The 21,494-nt window shown below is 39.8% G+C and overlaps 1 protein-coding gene across 1 annotated transcript in view; it reads left to right on the top strand.

The window, feature by feature from the left end:
• LOC121959677 (plexin-A2-like) overlaps positions 1-21,494 on the top strand; it is a 128,986-nt gene that overhangs the window by 33,585 nt on the left and 73,907 nt on the right. Inside the window, exon 4 of the mRNA XM_042509132.1 lies at positions 13,834-13,968. Within this exon, the coding sequence (XP_042365066.1) occupies positions 13,834-13,968 (135 nt within the window). The remainder of the gene's footprint in view (positions 1-13,833; positions 13,969-21,494) is intronic.

The following is a 21,494-nucleotide window of genomic DNA, read 5'->3' as shown; positions in this document are numbered from 1 at the left end:
GCCTTGGAGTCTCGATGTGGTATTTCTATCTATTTTCCTTTGTTCAGGGGGCACATGTTAGCTGCAGTCGCTATGTTGCTGTAACTCCCTAACGTACAACTATAGATTTCTTTTCCTGTATGCAAACAAAATGAGTCTGATCATATATGATTGGACAGTGTGTGGAGCACATGACCAAAACACTTCAGAGTGTCTATTGGCTGCCGGGTAAGAAAAGTATAGTCACACTGCAGCTATTCAGATATTCACACCACAGACTTTAATATAACTCGGACAGCCAACAAAAAATGGCAATTATAAATTCCAATGGACTTGCTCGCCTGGGGCATACGTCAAAAAAGTTTTCTAGCCTCCAGGTTTACTTCTGCGGTATGCAGCCCACTGAATATGTGCAGTAGTAGACTTTACACTGTGATGACATCACAGATTTTAGATCGCCTCTCTCAGCTTGAGTAAAGTTTTAAAAAACCACCATGGATCAAAAATTCGGAATAAAAAGATTGATAATTTACAATAGTGGTCAATGGGGAAAATGGTTTTTGGGCTGCAGGGGATTTTTTTTTTTCCTGGGGGTCTGATTTATACTCATACCCACTGTGTGAATCCCACTGTGTGCTGTGATTTGTTGCTCGTCACGCTGATGCGAAGGCGGTTAGGAGTACGGCAAAAAGGTCATGGTAAGTGCGAGCACTCGAAGGATATTCTATGAGATTAAAGTGGTACATTTATGAGGGAAAAAAAACAACTCACAAATGTACAGCCAGAAACGTAGGTGTCTTAGAATAAAGAGCGAAACAGTCCACATCGCTATTAAGATGTGGTTTCAACATGGGACTGTAACAGCTGCTGAATGCAGACTGATCACATGAACTTCAGCAAAACAGATTAACAGACCTGTTCGTGTTGAGTCATATTTGGACATTGATACAACGCCTAGGACTATATACACCAAGACGCAAATAGCATTGTTGGCTAAGGACACCTGGGTTCAAATAGCCAACACAGTTTTTTATTTTTGCCTCAGAGTATCTGAGGGGCTCTGATAATGCAGACAAAAGTATTCGCTTTATATACCGTATGTGTTTGATTTGCAAATCAATGATTGGTCAGCTCTAAAAACATCAAAACTACAAACACATTTCCCTAAGTTTTATATTCGTTTTTTATAGCAATGACAGCAGACTTTCTTGTAGCTACTGTATCCCAGCGAGTAAGAAGGCTGCAAACACACTGTCGAATGACATTATACCTTTGCTTACCCTGTGGCAGCCTCAAACACATAACAGGTGTTGAGTGGAATTGATTTTCTGAGGAAATGTTTCTGCAGAGCACAGTAATACTCAGAAGGACTACAATGGCATACAGAGTGCAACAGGATGCCTCCCTGACATATTGAGCGTATTAAGACGCGGATTGTGCAGCTCAATATCAAGATGTTCCTCGTACCTACTAATATTTACAGTGCATCCAATTTCAGAGGGAAATCAATGATGTCATACCTGCCGCGGAGGAGCTGCAGTGATATTTTAACACATGAGCAAACCCTTTAATGTTTAAAGATTTGACCTCAGGTAGACACTCTCCACAGGCTGGGGAGGGAGGTCTAGTAGAGAAACTGTCCCTTAACTGATGCATCACAAATGTGATCCCTGCAGCTGCGACGCCACTCTTGAGTGAGCCACTGATGCCTTCACTGTTCAATCATTGTAGGAGAATTAGCTCAGTGCTAGTAAATATAATGACTAAATAAAATAACTGGTGGGGAAAAATCTTAGATGGTGAAAAAAAATTAGGTAGTGGGAAAAAAAATAGATAGTGAAAAAAGATATGGTGGAAAAGAAAAATTAATGGTAAAAAATAAGTATAGATGGAGAAAAAAATAGATGTTGGAAACAAAAATCCATGGTGAAAAAAAATATGGTGGGAAAAAAAACTGATGGTGGAACCAAAAATTCTCCACAGAAACTTTCCCGTTCCCTTGAACTTTTGATGATGGGGATTAAAAAAAAAAGATTGTGGAATGAGAAATGAGAAAATTTCCCGGGAGATTTTTTTCCCACCGTTTTTTTTTCACCACCTAATTTTTTTTCCACCATTGTTTTTTTTCCCACCATCTATTTTTATTATCCCTCCATTTCCCTTTAGCGGCTCTGCACAATAAGGAGGTGCAGTGTGGAGCGAAATAAAAAACAGACCAGTGCATTACCTCAGTGGCTTCGGCTACTCAGCAGCAGTATTTCCCTAGAAATGGTTGGAAATGTTAAGCTCATGGCAAATAAAGCCTTAGTCAAATACTCTCATGTGCAAATAGTGGATTCAGTATGGCTTATTGAGAGTTGACGGGGTGGAGAAATTCTCCAGTGTACATGGCTAAATGACTTGGACTTTTCAAAGTCACGTTTTCTGAAAAGGGAGGGCCAGGAAGTGGAGATTTGGTGATTGAAATCATTAGAATGGAGTTTGAGCAGAGGGGAGGGGCGCGCTGGCTGAATAGGTGTGTTTGGGGCTAAATTGAAAGGATTTTCATAACTGCATGGAGGGAGCCGTTCCTGACGACGAAAGTCTTCAGAGCGGATCGCCATTAGATGTCTTGTGAAATAGTAAATGTATTAAGAGAGGCAATTTTGTGATAACACAGAAAGGTGTCCATCTCTGTGCTTCTTTCCTGACTGTAGTTTGATTTCGCAGCTCCATCTCGGCACCTCTCTTTTTATTTTCCTCCTCCTGCTCCGTCTCTCAAATGGGAAAACACAAAACTGCATTGCGGTCAGTAAAATCAAGACCATACGGTTGCCATGAATTGTTCCACTGTCCCCCTCCCACTGCTTTTGTTGTTGGGCCATGGGAACCCAGCAAACAATGGGAGCGATTGGAGGGACGGGGGGGTGTATGGATGAGGACAGGAAACAGAGAACAGGAAACCATGTCCTCAAGGAGAAGAGAAAAGAAGTGAACATGCAGAGACTGAGAGGACACTGTGGTTAAGTTGTAGAAATTGTGGTTTGAAGACTTGGAAGCTCGCCACACAGCTGAAGGTTATGACGAACTAAAAATTTTTGGCTGCTGCAACTGGGAGGCTTTTAACAATAGCTCTCGAAAACACACTCATACGCCATGACCTCTCTTCCGACCCAGTTGGTAATCACGTTTAGGAATGGGCACTTGCCAACATACAGCGTATCTAGTGGCTGGGATCAATACGCATCTCTTTGTGACTGTAGCTAATGCGATGGCTGAATGATTAGTCCCGTCCCATAATACACATCTCCTCCTCAGTGACCCCCTCCTCTTGGTTTTCATTAGCCGCTGCCGCTCAGCTCTTACCCCGAGCCTCGTCTCATTAGCATTCACAGAGCCGTGATGGTTATATGGGCTAATCAATGCCCGCTCTCCTCAGCTGTCATCCTCGATCGCACCATATGCACGGCCACTCAACCTTAAAAGGTGGCCAGTTGTCTGGCCCTTATGTCGCTGCGTGCCCCGTGTCACAATATTGAGTCAAGCCGGTGCCAGAATCTGTCTCGTTCACAGGCTGCGTACATCTTTAGATCTAGTCTTGCGTGTATTTTCATTCTGTGCCCCCTTTTCCCGGTGCAACGGAAGATTGATGTGTGGTTTCCTGCCATTTTGTGACTTATTTACTTTTGGTGGTTTTATATGAAAAACAATACTTAACTGTAAATGTCATGCATGCAGGATGACTCATTGATTTCCAGTAAAAAAATCACAAAGAAGACAAGTTTGTTGCAGAATAAATGAACCAACATCTGTGTTTGGGTTAAGTCAGACAGACCAGTCTTCCAAGGACAGATGAAGCCCTGCACTGTAAAATGTGGAGTTGATCTTACTTTAAAAATGTAAGGCAATGGTTCAGGTTCAGATTTCTCCTCAGTCATGAGTTCAAGGTCCACACATTATAAATGACCCCATATTCAATTTTATTTAAGAAAATGTAAACAAAATGTTTACGTTTACGTTTACATTCAGAATGGACCCATGAACCATTTTTGGATCGCGACCCACAAGTTTGGAACCACTGATCTAGGAAACTGATTGCCTTGAAAAAGGTAGCAAATATGACTATCAGTCTTAAGTTATGTTTATATCCAACCGGACTTAAAATTTGATCAGATTTACGTAATTTAAGTTGTTGCAGCTTAAAAATGATAAATGAAATTAAATTGCTCGTTTTAAGTGTTAGTAACCAAAGTAAAACAAGTTAGTCTGACTTATTTAAACAGCTGTGTTTCCTCAGTAAAATTTAGAAACCTGATTGATAAATCAAGCAAGGACAAAAAAAAAGATACTTTTTTTTAACAAAATGCAATTCTGAACATTTTAAGACACAATCATAACAAATCCACCTTTAAGCTTTTTTTATTTTAAACAATATTGAAAACAAAATTGAGAAATATTAAGACTAAATTTCTTTCTCTTACTTATGATTTCAACAGGGCTCCATGATACGGTTTGGTGACAAATTTCAATATTTAATCAAGTTTCAGCCAACTCAAAAGCTAAATGAAACATAAACCAATGCATATTATGCTTTGACTGTAACAAACAAAACTTTACTTTAGGTATTAAAATATTATACTGCATTCCACTGGTTGCAAACTAGTCAGTCATATTTGTATTTTCTTAAACATGTCAAATATCGTGATCTTTATCAAGATCAAGTCAGACAAACTTGGTTTATTTAAGATGACACTTAGATGACACTTAGAACAAATTCATTTATCATTTTCATGTTGCAAAATCAATAAATCAACGACATTTTAAGTCAATTTAACAATAAGATAAGTAAATGTCGGCCAGACTTAAGACTAATATATATTTACTTTTTTCCATGGGCTATCTGTGAGATTTCTTTTAATAACTCGTCAGATTTTACAGTGCAGAGTGGCAGATTGCGAATGATTGGTTTAATGGAGTGCTCCGTGCCTCCTGGGTCATTATCCATATGTTTAGGTTAGCTGGCTGAACATGGAGGGCACAGACTGGCTGGCCACATATGGACACACTTTTTTAAGATTGGACAGCCGTTACCACATAAACATAGCAATCATCTGCTTTACACGGTTTCCCAATCTGCAGCGGAAAAGCTAAGAGGGGGGTTCAGGGACATTTACATGTATACTTCCTCTCAGCACGAATAAAATCATTGCCTGAAATGAATCTCACAATCAAGCCCATATGTAAATACTCACAGGAGAGACATTTGGGCGAGTGGATTGCTCATGCAAGGTCTGGCAGCTTTACAGCGCAGCCAGCCCGACTCAAGCCAAGTGACATCTAAGAAGTCAAGGCTTTTTTTTTTTTTTGTTTTCTTTGGCTCTCACAGGATGAGAGTGCAGCCGCGAATTTAAGATGCAAACCCAGCCACGAGAAAGGGAGGCTGTTTTGGTTAAAAGCACATGGGCTCAGGTTGCATATCTGTTTGTGAAAGCCGTACTAAGTCGGGTTGTTTATATCCATCGCAGGTTGTGTGAGGGAATTCCAGCAGCAGGAAGGATATTGCTGTTATTGGCTTAAATATTATTCGTGGGTTAAATATACATCCTCGTCAGCTGTGAGACGCTGGGAAGAGAGAATGAAATGAGGAGCACACTGAGGTCGCATGAACATGTGGTATTAATGGCAAATCAGTTCAGTTCAGTTACAGGACATGGACCACACAAGGGGCATCTGCTTGGACTTTAAAGGGAGGTTTACTGAGTTTTGGGAAAAGATGTCCTTGATACTGACTTTAAAGCAATAACCTAAATACTGAAAGAAGATGCATTTTATACTGAGTCAATTCATGCAACTCAGAGCAGAAAGCTTTTTTGATGCACAATGGCACACAAAAGTGTAAAATGCTACCATAAAATGTTCAAGGTGAACTGAAATCCAATTACCATTCTCCAGCGAGATGTTGAATTGTAACTATGTGAGCGTTCTGTGGGAACAACAGCAGCCGATTTTTACACATACCAACCCAATTGATAGAATAAATGTTGGCACTGTACAGTTCTGAAAATCACTGATATGTTACACTTAGACATTTTGTAGCAGATACTTGAAACCTTTCAACAGTATGTTGGTTAAAATGGTTGCGCTTAGGCACAAAAACCACTTGGTTATGATTGGAAAAGGCTTAAAATACAGTTTTATTGGCACTATTCATGCTTCAAATGCAACAATGTCTGTGTAAAACAAAACAACTGCTTTTGGTGGCCAAATCTCCCACAGGAAACGCAGCAGTTTCTCAGTAGAAAACAATTGCTCTTCATATTACTACCCTGGCAGGACACACAGCAATGTCTTGGTAACAAACATCCGCTTTGTGTGGCACTATCCTGCTAAGAAATGCAGTGATTTTTCTGGGAAAGAAACTCATCTGCTTGTGGTGGCACTATTGAAGCAGGAAAAGCAAGCAATGCCTCAGTAAAAAAAACAAAACAAAAAAAAAAAACAGCAATGTTTCGTGGCACTGTTGTGGCAGTAAAAGCAGTATTATCTAAGTAAAAAACAATAGCTTTATTTTGCACTATCTTTGGTTTGAAAGAAAACCTGCTGGTGGCCCAGTCCCCGAAGGAAAGGCAGCATAAAAAAACAACCACTTTTTTAGGGAATACTGTAGCAGGAAAAGCAGCAATGTCTGTAAAAAAAAACACTTTATGAGGCCCTACTCCTGCTGGAAATGCAGCAATGTCTTGGGTCAAACAGCCGCTTTTCATGACACTATCCACAGTGGAAACATAGCAACAGGTCGCTAAAAAAAACACACATTTGCTGGCTAAAGAGCCATTAGAAGATGCAGCAATGACTTGATATAAAACAACCGGTTTTGTTGTGTGTTGGCCTCAAACAGTGGTCTGCAGCAGGCGACTCACCTCGGCTCAGCTCATATGCTGCGTCACTTTCGAATCGTTGATGTTATATGTATGAAATGGACACATGTAAGGCATCTGTGGGTTTTTTTCTGTGGACTGGGCTGCTCGTATGATACAAAAGGCACGCTGGGCTTTTGCAGCACATATCTGATCCTCCGTCATTTCAATCACTGAATCATCTTTGTGTTTGAGAGAGCGGCATAAGTGACAGACTGTGATGACAATGACATTTTTGCCTCATTGTGTCTCTCAAACAGGATTCATCTATGTGATTTTATTTATAGGTATTAAAGATACTTTAAATAACAAGCAAAAATGGGGCATAATATTGCACTAGATGGGTTGCTGCATACTGGGTTTGTCTTCCTGATATGCCGTAATCCATAACAGCGTATTGATCAAACAAGTGATCATGCACAGAATTTACAACTACAGATTTAATGAGCGCCACCAAAAAAAGAGCAAGTGCGCTGTGAGTGTATGCGTGTCTTTGTTTGCTTGCCTGTGTGTGTAGGTGAGCATGTGTGTGTGAAATTTTGTGTGTCATTTCCTACAAGCAGGCTCATTATAAAACCAATTAAACCCACCTTACTCTCATTATTGAGCAGTGGGGCTTAAGGAGAGATGGAGGACCTGTTGTACTCCCAGAGGGCCTCTGCGTGGTCAGCCCTGTTTTAAATATTAAAAAACACTTTTAAATCTGCTGAAATCAAACACTGCGACAACGGGTCAGTATTCATCTGAGCTCATCTCCTCACCCCTGGCCCTCAGTCTACCTCATCATCTAAAACGAAAAAAAACACGTGGCTCAGTATGCGGATCATTAGAACGTCTTAAAAGGGGATTGAATTGACTAATTTAAAAATACAGTCTTCATTAGAGTTAAAATGTCTTAAATCAATCTTTCAAAAGTCTTAAAATGCTCAGACACTGGAGGTAGGGTTTTTATTTTGTTTCTGACATTGCAGAAGCTCAAAATAATGAAAAAATTTAACAATTTATGAAATGCCTCTTGCATTGACATTGCCTAAGACTCATGTTTTATGTTATAATCAATATTTTAAAAATAAAATAAAATTCTCCCTAAACTTAAGTAATTGATTTCGGTATGTTTTTTTTTCACCATCAGTGTTGTCTACTGTAAAATTGGTCTTAAATTTCATTTCAGGTGGCATCAAAATAGTTTTGATAGACTGGAGAAAAGGTTCTCTTGATTCTTTTGAAAAAAATTGGAAACCTCCCCCAAATTATATTGATTCTTTGACGTCCCTGCCTGATTGTGACAACTGAGCCTTCTTTTGCTTTTCTTGTTAATTTTTTGTTTTGTTGTTTTTCCTTTTTTTCTTATTTGTTTTCTTTATATTTTAGTCATCTTCATCCAATTACTTATTCATTATTTTCTTACTTTATGTGTGTAGGGTATTGGTAATTTTGGTGTCACTGCAACCCATAAGTCATGATGCTATAAGTGTGATTGTTGCTATTGCCCTTTTTTTCTGTTACGGCCTCTCTTTGGGGGGCAGGAGGGTTAGGGGAGAAAACATGGGAAAAGGGAAGGAAGCTTGTGTGTTCTGTGATTTATATGCCTTGCATTGTTCTTCCAGTAAAAAAAGAAAAGAAAAATCCATCTAACCTTTTAGTAATTGATTTTGTACGTTTTTTTATTTCCCGTCAATATCGGCTACTGTAAAATTGTTCTTAAATTTCAATTCAATTGGCATCAAAATAGTCTTAAAAAGTCTTAAATCCCACTTGCGTTATGCTGAAGGAACCCTGAGTATCTGTCCTTAGACGATTGCACTCATCATAAAAATGCTTTCATGCTCTGGTTTCTATCTATGCTATTTATGAAATGAGGAGTGTGGGAAACAATAATGTAAACTGGCTCCATTACTGCGTGGGATAGTGGTACTGGAGAGGAGGAATAGGATGAGGAGGAGGTGGAGGACTAGGAGCAGGAGAAGACAGGGCAAGAGAAAGAAACTAGACAATGAGGGAGAGAGAAAGAAGCTTAGCTTGGAGATAAATCTGTCTATGAAATAACTATTTAAAGGAAAGGATTGTGCGTGGCGACGAGGTAATAACCGGCGAGAGGTACAGCTTATGATTCAGAATCAACAGACAGTATCTTGTCACTATTGTGCTCATTACTTTGGTTATTTTGTATGTGGAGAAAGGCGCTCCACCCTCCCTGTACCTCCCAGTTTGTACCCACCCACATGCATAAACACATACACACACATTTTCTCCCTCCCTTCGTCTGGCGGAGCTGACGGCAGGAGTCTGGAGAGGCACAGCTGCCTGGAAGGTGGAGGCGTGATTGATTCATGAAGTTCTGGTGCCCAGGGGATCCAATCATGTAATCAGTTTGTATTGATTGACTGTCCCCATTGAGAGACCGCTGAGGCGCTGCCACCATGTGCGCGAGCTCGACCTGGCACGCGTTCAGAATCTTCTGCAGTCAAATCTGATTTGGGTGGCGAGGTCGCCTAAGTCCACGTGTCAGGATACACGCAGGGAAGACTGGCATAATCGCACTGCAGACGTTTCTCGCAACACTCCCACGATTCCCCGCTCCAATTCCTCATTATCTTGCATTTATTTCAATTATTATGATTGAGAAATTAATTCAGCTTTACTGTAATTGCATCACATGGTTAATGATCCAATCTCCCTGGAATTTAAATAGGGTTTCAACCTGGGTTTGCATAGCTAATGAGATTTTTTTTCCTCCTCTAGCTCTCCTGCTTTTTTTCAGACTTTTCTCCCTCATTTCACATTTTCTGACTTATATTTCAAGTGTCAAGTGATCATTACTGTATGATGCAATTCACATCATTCCGGCACCAATGGTGAAAGATGGGATTTATGAGCGCAAATGAAGGTATTTTTGTGAAATAAAAAATTGAAGAGGCACTGCTTAGTCTTTCTGTGCTGCAAAAACACATCAGGCAACAGTTATGCAACATAAACCAGGCAGACAAGGAGGTTTTTTTGTCTTTGCAGTAAGCAAAGAAAAAGTTAAAACACTTTCATTATGTACTGAGTACTACTAACAGGTAGTTTAAACCAGCAATAATAAAGGGGTTTTTCAGCTTACTCACTATCTTTACAAACAGTTTCACATCCTCACAAGGCTGCCTCTCGACAGCTCCAGCATCAGTAAGCCACTTATTACAAAGACAGCCCTGCTTATTTGTTTGCTTCACTGCAACAGCACATCTTGTTTGTAGGCAGAGGTGGGAGAAGAGAAATCGAAAACCCCTCACCAGTGGGCATCTGATCTCCATGCTTGCATTTAATAAGCCCCCAAAAGATTGCTGCCTGAAAGTCGTTCCAAAGTCAAATTTAGACTGAGCTCACCGACCAAGTTGCAAAACTCAGCTGCGTCACAGCTGTAACCTCAGGGGTGGACTTAGGTCGGAGTCGCATCGGACAACTGAATCAGTAGCTGCAGATGTTTTCTGCGTCCTTAACTTCACAAGAGACAACCCTTTTCTTCACCTTTTCGGTGACATGAATGATAGAGATTTCATTTCTGCTGCTTACTATAGTCTGTGACTAAAAACATGCACAAAATATTCTGACTTTTGCCTTTAATTAAGAAAAAAAGTCTACTTGAATATTTTAATGGCTGATTAATATTCCTGATTACGTGCAATCATGCATACTCCAGTAAGGGTTCCCTAACATATAATTTATCATGACAAAAATCTGGAAAAGTGTAATAGCTTTGCAGACTTTCATTCAAGCACCTCCTTGAAAAGTTCGGTGTTGCAATAAATGAGATATCAATACCTGCTGATATCAAAGTCTTTTCTAATGTTTGAAAGTGGGTGTGTATCTACTTCTGACCAGAAATGTAGGTTTTTCCGTTGGACATGCACCTCTACCACAGCTTTGCAAACTTTTGACAAGTTGGTTTTTGTACAACACATTGATGAAAATTCACAGAGCTGACGGTAGACAGAGGAGAGGCCATGTGGCGCAAACTGTGGGAAAAACCCAATTTAGCAACCATAGCAACAAAATCAAACTGAAACTTTCACCATCACATACAGCAAGTTCCAGCAACATTATTTTATAAAGTCGAGTGAAAATTAAAAAAAAAAAAAAATACAAGTAGTTCCTTTTTTTTTTTTTTTTTTAACAAATTCAAAGTTCCTCCCATGCTGACACTTTTTTTGTACTTTTTAATTAATTGATTTTATCGGCAGTCATTAAAATAAAACGCCAATACAGATAATCGGCAAAATGCCAGACATTGGCTCCATTAATCAGCCAGGCCGATAATCTGTCGATCCCTCGTTACAATTACTAAAACCTCAAAAGACCCTGTCCCAAATATACAAATTGTTAACATCCAAAGACAGAACAATATAAATCCCCATAGATAAACGGGCCGCAGACACCAGCAACCTTACAACAAATTTCAAATGGCAAAACATATGCAGCTACACATTTTCTATGTCCTGCAACTCAAAAACCCAACGAATACAGTATAAAGTCCTTCACAGAACCCACATCTTCACTCACAAACTCAACAGTATGGGCTTCAGCCAAAGTAACACATGTTCACATCGTCCCACCACAACTGATGATTACTTCCATGAGCTCTGGCTCTGCCCACACATTCAAAACTTCTGGTTGGAGGTCATGAGCACGAAATCTGAGATCCTCAACCTCAGCATCCCCCTTTGCCCCATTATTGCAGTACCTGGTGACATCTCTTCATTACACACCTCCAAACACCTCACACCATTCATTAATATCATTAACCATTGCTAAAAAGCTCATATTACTGAACTGGAAAGATAGAGCTAAGTTATCCATGTTCCACTGGCTCAGTTTACTCGCAGACCGCTCGAATCTGGAAAAACTAACAGCATATTTGCAAAATACCATCACATCCTATGAACACCCGGCCACCTCTTTGTTTCCACAAATGGCTCCTCACATGTGTCTCACTTCAGTTCTTTCTTTTAGCTAATAAAGCTACAAGAAATCACAATGCGCAGTTTGTCCAAACAGCCCAGTCTTTCTGCCTCTGTTTTGTCTGTTTGGTCCTGTCTTCTCTGTCCAGTCCCATCTGGCCTTGTGCAGTCTCTCTTGTCCACTTTGTCTTATTTGCCTTGTATGTCAAACGTCTTTAATTGGCACATGATAATAGGCATCTATCGTGTATTGGCACTGTGTAAATCTACACAAAACACACACACACACACATACACATATGGTCATATTCTGAATAATAGTTGAATATTAGTGTCCATGTAAACGCATCCAGTAAGAATGTATGTGTATATTTTCAATGATTTACTTCCAACTACTTGTTACTCCTCCTCTACAAGTGAACCAGATGTTTTATGTGTCATTTCACATAGGCAGCTTCTCTGTTAATGAGCTGATGTTCTTACTGATTGATATTTTAGAGGAGAGTTTATCACAGCTGATTATCATTTAAATCTATTTGTCTTCATAGAACAAAATGTAAATGGCTTGTAAAAGAGGACATTTCCTATTGGTGACTCTGGAAAAAAATACTGATTAATATGAACAGATGTTTTTGCTCCACTTTGTAGTGAGTAGACTAATTCTTTTCACAGCTTAGGTCCCATTGAGTTGATACAGACAAATTTATCAAACCTAACATATGTTTTGAGTTTTGACATTTTTTGCAGAATTAGGTGTCAGTTTCTCCGTTGTAGCACGTGCATGTTGAACTGCTGTGCTGCCTGCCTCAGTCATCATGAAGTCTACATTAATCAAGATAAAATATTCATTTTATTGCATTGATTTGGCATTCCACTTATATGTTGTTATGTTATGTAAGCTCAATATGTTACAGATATGAAAAATTAGTTCCTGATCATATTTCATGGCTCAGCTGATCAGTTTTCGTTGCTTTTTGTGTTGTTTAAATGTGCTGTGTAATAAAATGCACCACATCTTTGCAGAGTCCGGAGGTCTCGACTTGAGTCGTATATAATCGCTTTTTGTTAACTCGGTGTAGCGGGCAGTGTGTGCAGCACCCTACAGCAACGAGTGGGTGAGAGGGAAAAGTCGTGAACACACAGACACTTGACAGGCTGGCCTGGTACATACCTGACACTAAAAGGGCTGATAAAAAAGGCTGTTCTGTTATTTGTGCCCATCGTCAGGGATGGATTTCTGAATGGGCCTATCATGCACAGGCCCAGGGGCCCAAAGTATGAGGGAGCCCCCTCGCCTTAACTCAAAATCAGCACCCAAAAAGACCACAACTAATAACTACAAAAACAGGAAAAACAACTGGAAAAAGTCACACAAACAACCAAAAAGGACACAAATTGTCCCAAAAGACTACAAAAAGACACAAAACAATCACAAGGAGACCTAAAAATGACTTCAAAGAGGCACAAAACCACAAAAAGATGCATAATGACTACAACATGATGCAAAACCACCGCAGAATTGGCGTGTCTTGCTTTGATGTAGGAGAGGTGGTGGGGTCCTTTTCATGTCTGAGCCCAGGGGCCCATCGTCTCATACTTCACCCCTGCCCATCACTATCACAAAGTACTGAAAATACCTGAAATGTTTCCTTGAAATGTATTCCAGAACCCCACTAAAGTGAAGAAACTCACTGTTCCTTTAAGTTTTATAACCATTTGAAGCAAAAAAATGTAACAAACTGTAAGCTAAAAATGAAATTGGTTGGTCATTGAACTGAGAATATGCTGTTTATCTAATTATTTATAAAGCTGACATTCAAAGAATGTTTTCTCACAACGCCGGCGTTTTAGAACGACAGCGGGAGCATACGGATGCAAAAGGAAGCGCACAAAGAATACAAATTGATATACAGCAGACGACAGATGTCACTCCACAAAAGTACAGTAACCATTTAGTCACTGTGTCCTGCAGCTAGGCATTCACTGTCTCCTCGCCTCTGTGTTTGTCTGTGTCTCTGCAGATCAGAGTGGACGGTCCTCAGGAGGGAGGGGTGCTGTACGAGACAGTGACCGTGATGAAGGATAGCAGCCCCATCCTGAGGGACATGGCCTTCTCCCTGGACAGGAACTCTCTCTATGTCATGTCTGACAATCAGGTGAGGAAACGCCCTCTTGTTGCTGCTGCTGTCAGGAGAAACGCTAAGCGGTGGGGTGATGTAGCGAGGACGGGACCGTCCTTCAGCTGGAGGCCCGCGAGTTTGCGCCCCTGTGACAGTGGGCGTTCACTATTCTGACACGTCCTTGAGCGAGACACTGTATATGTGGCTTTAGGGGTTTTACTTGACTTGAAAAAGGTATAGCAGAGGAATCTTTTTGCCATTGAGTCAATGAAATATACCTCAGCATTAAGGTGTAAACCTCACAAGTGCAGGTTCACACACATTTTTACCAATTTTCCATGCCTCTGAAGCAAATTTTCATGACAATACATTCTCTGAAACATCTGTGTACATATACGTACACACATAAATCTGGCTGCTCTCTGGCTTTTGAGAGCCATAACCTTAAAAACCAGCCCAAGTATCTTCACATGACATGTAGGAACAATGTTAGAGAGAATTAGCTCATACCTGTGCAGTTAGGGCTTCATGTCTGGACACAGAAGCTGAAATGGTCTGTTGTTTGATGGAGGACGAGACCGAGGCTCTGCAGCTGGCAGCGGGTGTCACAATGGTCACCTGGGAAAAACCCAGATAATGGGAGTTGAGTCGTGTAGAATAATAGAAGTTTAATGCATAATGTTAGCTATTTTAGCATGGGGAGGAAGCTACACAGTCAGGTGTTGCCCACAGGGTAAGAGTGCAGGTGTGGTGGTAACTCACAACACAGTTTTTTCTTTTAAATGCATTTGTATCATTCTGTGTCCCCTCTCTAAATTCGGAGGTTTTTGCGGGTGCATGAACACTGAATGTCTCTGAATGTCACGTCCTTTTTCTCTTTTTTTGTGTTCATGTAGCACCAATTTCAAAAGTATTTGTCTTTCTACTGCACTAGTTTTATGTGACTGTTTATGTTGGTATAATACTTCTTTAACACTGAATATGCAGTATACTGTATATTGCCTACTCTATTATAAAGTTAATTGTAAAGCAAATTTCAATGACTTTTTCTAAAACTTTATGGACTCATGTTTTTCCCCAAAAACCTTTCCAGACCTAGAAATTGCTTCTTTCAAATTGCTGACTTCTCCAGGGTATTCACATCCTTACAAACCCCCGCAACTCCTGTTTTCTGAGGATTTGATTGGATCCAGATTATCAGGATATTGCAAAAAGAAATGTGTGGCTTCTTTTTCCACACAGTATTTCAGTTATTATCGTGTACAGCCCGGGAATTAGCAGTTAAACAGTTTTAAATCAAAAACATTAATTTATGTTGAATGATAAATTAATGCTATTTATTTATTTGGAATCTTACCAGATGATTATGACTTATCCCCCAAAATCCAATGTGGCAACTCGCAAACATTGACATGCTGCATGTCTACAGTAGGGATTGTTAAATATGCAGGCTGTGTGTAAGGGGATGGACCACTGTTCTAATTACTTATCCATGCGAATCGACTTACAGTGCATGCATCTTTTGTACATGACACACACAGACACAGACACAGACACACACACACATTAGCAGCTTTTTCTTTTTCTGTGTGGCTGTGCACCCCCCACACCCCCTTGTCTGCTTCTCACTTGGCCCGGCATCACAGAGGCGCACAGTTGTTGTTGCTGTTGGACGATATTCTCTGCACTCATTGGAGATAAGAGTGAACAGTGGTAATCACTTTCAACTCCCATCAAGTGATTATTTTGGCGCAGCTGCATGGCTCTGTGAAATGGGATTAGGTGTCAGTGCGGCCAGAAAAAAGCCCCTATCACTGCTCTCAGTTGTCTTCTGACTGCTGGAATGTGCAGATCCAGAGTCAATGGACAGACAGGCAAAGGGCATGGGGACAATTGTGTCAGACACTTCTGAATAGCTCCAAAACTCTTTTCTGGGAGCTTGAAAACCTATATAAGAGGTGATGAAAGAAGTAATCCAATCCTTCACTTAAGTAAAAGTAGGAATACCAACTGTTGAAATACTCTGTTACAAGTAAAAGTCCTGCATTGAAAATGTCACTTAAGTAAAAGTATAATAAGGAAAATTTACTCAAAGTATTAACAGTAGAGAATGTAGAAAAGACTATTTAAAAAAAAAGACAACATACTGAAAGAACTCAAAATTTTATTTTAAAATAAAAGGAAAAAAAAACAAAATTATTTTAAAAAAAGAAATCATTCAAAAAACTCAAAATTATATTTTAAAAAATAGACCCCCCACAAAAAAGTCCCAACAAAATTATAAATAATTGGCAAATAATTTTCTGTGAATTGACTAATCGATTAATTAACTAATTGTATAACCAGAACAAAATATATCTTATAAATTCCTCTTCTTTTTTTTTTTTTGCAAAAACCTTAATTTGTAATGCCACTGAAGCTGTCAGATAAATGTAGTGAAGTAAAAAATACTATATTTCCCCCTGAGATGTAGTGGAGTAAAAGTATAAAGTGGCATGAAAAGAAAATACACCAGTAAATCAAAAGTACCTAAAATTGTACAATGTATGTAAGTGCAGTTGGTTATATTGCACCACTGTATATAAGCATCATGTTTAACAGAACAAGGGATGTCGTCTGAAGAGCGGGGGAGAATAGAGACAGTATTATGTTGGGTACTGTCTTCTAAAACAAATCAAGGCAGCTCTTCCTTCTGTGTGATAGACTGGAAGAGACAGAACATCACTTATTGATGAGCTTTGGTTGTTCAAGGAGAGACACATGCTTCCTTCAAGGAGATAGCCGGCTACTCTCTTCAGTCCGCCTCCAGTGACACATAATAACCGAGCATAAACCGAACGCAGCTTGGCCGGGGCGTTTTTCTCTCAATATTAGAACAGCTTTGGCTTTGTAGCCCTCAGGAGCTCGGAGCAGAGTAAAGCCTTCCTCTTTTTGTCTCCCTCTCCATCTTTGCTCAGCTTTCTCTTCAGACTTTTCCCGCAGCTCGGGTAAGGAATCCCCCGGGGAGAGGGCTTCACTCACAGATTTCCCACATTTCTGGTAGATCCCAGAGATGAGAGATTTTGTGATTCCTGGGAGCCAAACAATACAGGAATGATGTGGAATGAGGAGCGAGGCACAGACAGATTTGGCTGAGATCAGCCGACCCTTGTGGAATAACAATGAGCTTCTCTGTCTCCTGCCGAGTGAAACACGCAGGGTTAGCATGATGATGAAGAGTGAGGAGAGAAAAGAGGGAATCAGTGTGCGTGTGAGTGTGTGTCGATGTATGTGCTCGAGTCTGTGTCCGCAACAAAATATCATTTGGGAGCCATTATTGATATGAAGAGAGAAAAAATCTTCACAGCAGTTAATCTTTTTTTCCTCACTGTGTGCCTTTAGTTTGATCATTTCCAAGAATAGAAATGCTCGGTATCCAAACACACAATCACCTCACTGAATGTCAGTCGTCTGTCTGTGAAATGACGGTTTAAGGCTTTAAACCTTTGAGAAGGGGGGGGGGGGACCGCTGCAGGGTTTTTCCAGGGCAATCTCTCAAAGTGCCACTCTGTAAAATGTAAAATCTTTGCTTGAAGTCCCACCCACCCACTTCTTTGTTTCTCTCTACGTCTGTCTTCCCTCTCTCACCTGTGTGTGAGCGTATTGTACAGTAGACGTTTCCAGCCTTTGTTTTATCGGATGTACCTCTATCAGATCAGCTCATGTACCCCTTTACCAAAACAATCTCTCACGTTCCAAAGGTGCTCATTTGAACACACTTTAAACTGGATGTTAGGTCCCGTATTGACACTTGTCTTGGGTGATTGCATCACAGCTGGACGGCTCTCAGTACAGGTGCGAATGCACCAAATGTGTCTGAAATGCATCTTGAGATCTGATCGCTCAGACCACATCAGGAGGTGGTCTGGACCAGCCTGTTCTCATTCTAAAGTTGTCATTTACCGCTGCTTTGTCAGTGATTTTGGGGTAAGATATCAATGCTGGAAGCCACCTTCCACTGCGGTAAAATACACACGCGGGCGGCATCAGTTTGTAACACTGCCAGACAGAACCCTTCAAGGCGTTATGATACACCGCCCATCGGTAACTGACGCGGCAATATAATAAGGTGACCGGCAGTGTCCTAACGCAGCCGGATGGACCCTGTTGCGGCCATATTATACACCACCAGATGGCTTCAGGTTGAAATGCCGCTGATAATAAAAGGAGAGCGCGGGAGGAGGAGTGAATGGTTCTGACAAACCCCGGACTTTCACCTGTTTACTTCCTGTATGAATGTAGAGCCAAACCATGATGTTTTTTCCCAAATCTAATCGTGCTTTAGTTGCCTAAACTTAAGCACGTGCTGTCGTTGCCTGAAAGTCGTTGATATCCCGGCGTTGGTTGTGGCATCCTGAAACGTCAAAAGCAGACGCAGGAGGATACCTTGAGCACAATATGTAGACGCGCAAGTCCACCGACAAAGTGGCAATATGTGACAACTTTAGATGAAATCTTGTTGTCTAAACTACATATTTTCTAGATCTTTCCACAATTCATTCAGTCATTGGCATAGATTTTGTCACAGATGCCGGGGACATGTCCCCCTCAATATTTTAAATCATTAAAGTAACACAGGAATTTTATTTCAACAATATTAAAAACATTTACACAACAAATTGTTGAGGAAAATGCACAAATTGGTGCATATAATTTAATCAGAATGCAGGAAATTAGTGTTTCAGCACTGTGTACGCTAATGTGTCCTGGGCCACACTGAAGGACTGCCTATTCAGCTCGAGTCTTTGCTTATCTGACATCCCAATGTTGCTGCTGACACAGCACTGAGGGACTGCCCCTGGAATCCCTAACATGTTGTTACTCAGTGCAGTAACGGCACTGACTGAAAGAGCAAGGATCAGTTAAACCAAACGCTTTTCTAGACCCCCGCCAGCCGAAAGCAAGTTCTCGTGCTCCTCAGATGCTCGTTCTTCTGACTTTGTCATGTTCATGAGCTTTAAGATTTAATGTTAAAACAACATAGACGCTACAAAGAAAATGTGCCACACTAGCTGTCAAACAATATCGTCGAGAAACTGACACCATGTTTTACAAAGTATCAAAACTGAAAATGTTCTATACATTTACATGTATCAACCTGAAGGAACTGATACTGACAAAAGAATCGGTCGAAATAGAAATAAAAAATCTGCATAATCCCCAAACACAACTAGATGGAAGAAAGGAAAATAATTATAAAATAAAATAGGTAAGGATCCACAAATACTAAAAAATAAGTAAAAGCAATACACAATAGCAAAATAAACAATAGACTAGGACATGTTAGGTACATTTGGGATGAATATATAAATAGTGTCCATGTAATGTTTACTGCCACGGCGCCATCGTCATGACTATTCTGTGCCCTCACAGTCTCATAAATAACTCACTACAGAAAAATAACAACGTATTGCAATGAACAAGTACAACACAAGCACTCCCAGTGTATTTAACGAGCCCTGCACTTAACAAAACCACAAGACCTAATGTTCAATAAGTTGGTGTATTCACTGGTTGTGCTGTAATGAATGCAACTGCAGAAACATCCCCCATTTATTATTGTATTTTTCTGCCTAACTTATTAGACTTATAAGATATTCTCTGAAAAGCCTCCCCATCCCCCTGTTCTGAGAAATATCTGTATTTTTTTTTAAAATAAAATCTTTATTTTTCGATTAATTCTTTCAAATGAGCCACATTTAATATTTCCAAATACCCCTTGGTAACTCCAGAGGGTACAGCATATGCACCCAACAGGCTTTGACAAAGTAAAAGAGGAAATTAAAGCTGCTGTCTGTAAACCAATGGAGGTAACTGCATGAGAGACAGTCAGTGATGCTTGCAGTTCTACAATTTTGGGATTCATTTCTAAAAAACCACATGTCTGTGTTTTATTATCGCTTTTGCTCTGCAGGAATTCGAAGCGGAGCAAAAGTCTACATGATGAGGAATTCATATTAAACAGCAATCTGTGTTAAATGTGATCCAGTCTGTTAAAATATCATTTGTTTTTGTGGATATCACAATTAGGCTTAAATTACATTTTGTTATATTCATGAGTTTCAGTTTCAAATTATTATTTCTTTTAAATTATGTTTTAGGAAATGACAATCAAATTAGGTTTTACCAATTGGGAATAATGTAATTTCTCTTCTTTCTGTGTCCTAAAAACACAAAATCCTGGATATGACCAAATAACCCCCTGACAGTTAGTGTCACGTGACGGCTGTGGATTTTCCAGAGCCAGACTGAGGATATACGATGACAGTAGTGCAGAGGTCTAAAAGCCTGCATGCGCATCTGACAGCATTCGTGAAGTTCCAGTAAATCCGGATGAAAGAGTTAGAGCGATAGTGAACTGATAAGATGATAAGATTTAGCATTAGTGAGAGGGCATCCCAGATGTTGTGAAAAGATAAGGATTTTATAATTCCCAAAGCTGGAAAAGTGGACGTGATCATCCGACCCTACCATGAGACAACGCTGAAAAACAGTCAAAAGCAGCCAGACGGAGATTTCTCCTCTCAGGAGCAGAGCGTTTTCATTCGTTTTCTGTGTTTGCTTTAAATTATCAGTTTCTCCTGAAGAAATTATCTCAGAGAAGACAAGACAAACAAAAGCTTGATGAGAAATACCACTGATTATGAATGATTCATGAGGAATCTACAGTACAGTGAACATAAACTGAGGGTGAAGGCTTAATTCAGTGAGCTACAATTGCAGAAAGATGACAGAAAAGCACACAGTATCTTCATTATACTGTGAACTCATCTCCGCAATATGAACTTTCATAATTTATTATTTTTAAAAAAAAATGTCATTTAATTAAGGTTCAACCATAAATGGTAGCATGAAATATCAGTTAAGCTCCCACCTATTATTACATTTCTATATGTTTTCTATATAATATGGTGAGTGTTACTAAGCTGGACACACTAAAGGAAGACCTTGATTAAAGAGGTCTTCAGGGGTCCAAAATGACGGACATAAACCCTAATGACTCACAAAAGCACAAACATCCAGTCAACAAAAAGACTAGACGCTGGACAAGAAAAGAAAAAACAAAATTCTGCACACCAGATTATGCTCCGACGAATATTTAGTAGTTAGACAAAACCATTAACAGATTAAGAAAATGTGGATTAGACATGTGATGACAAGAAAAAAATCAAGATGAACTTGTAAAAATGTGTATATACACATACATATAGATATTAATAAAAATATCTATATATAGACACACAGATCCAGTGTACAGCACTGGACAATCGCAAAAAAATTACTTGAATAGCACTAGTTTCAGATAAAAACCTAGCATACAGTAACTAGAGTCAATCAAAGCAACCTGAACGTCATGTGAAAAAACATCTGTTTATCACATTTAACTTTTTCTTCTCTAAACACTAATGGACCAGTGAAATTCGTTCCAGATATGATTGGACCCGATAACTTTTACGGTTTCACAAGGGTTACAAAAATCGCCCTTCTTACTTTCTGGCGAAAGTCTAGTGCAGCAATCGACT

This window comes from Plectropomus leopardus, chromosome 2, assembly GCF_008729295.1.
Source record: "Plectropomus leopardus isolate mb chromosome 2, YSFRI_Pleo_2.0, whole genome shotgun sequence".
Classification (NCBI taxonomy): Eukaryota; Metazoa; Chordata; class Actinopteri; order Perciformes; family Serranidae; genus Plectropomus; species Plectropomus leopardus.
This window is presented reverse-complemented; position numbering and strand designations above follow the sequence as displayed.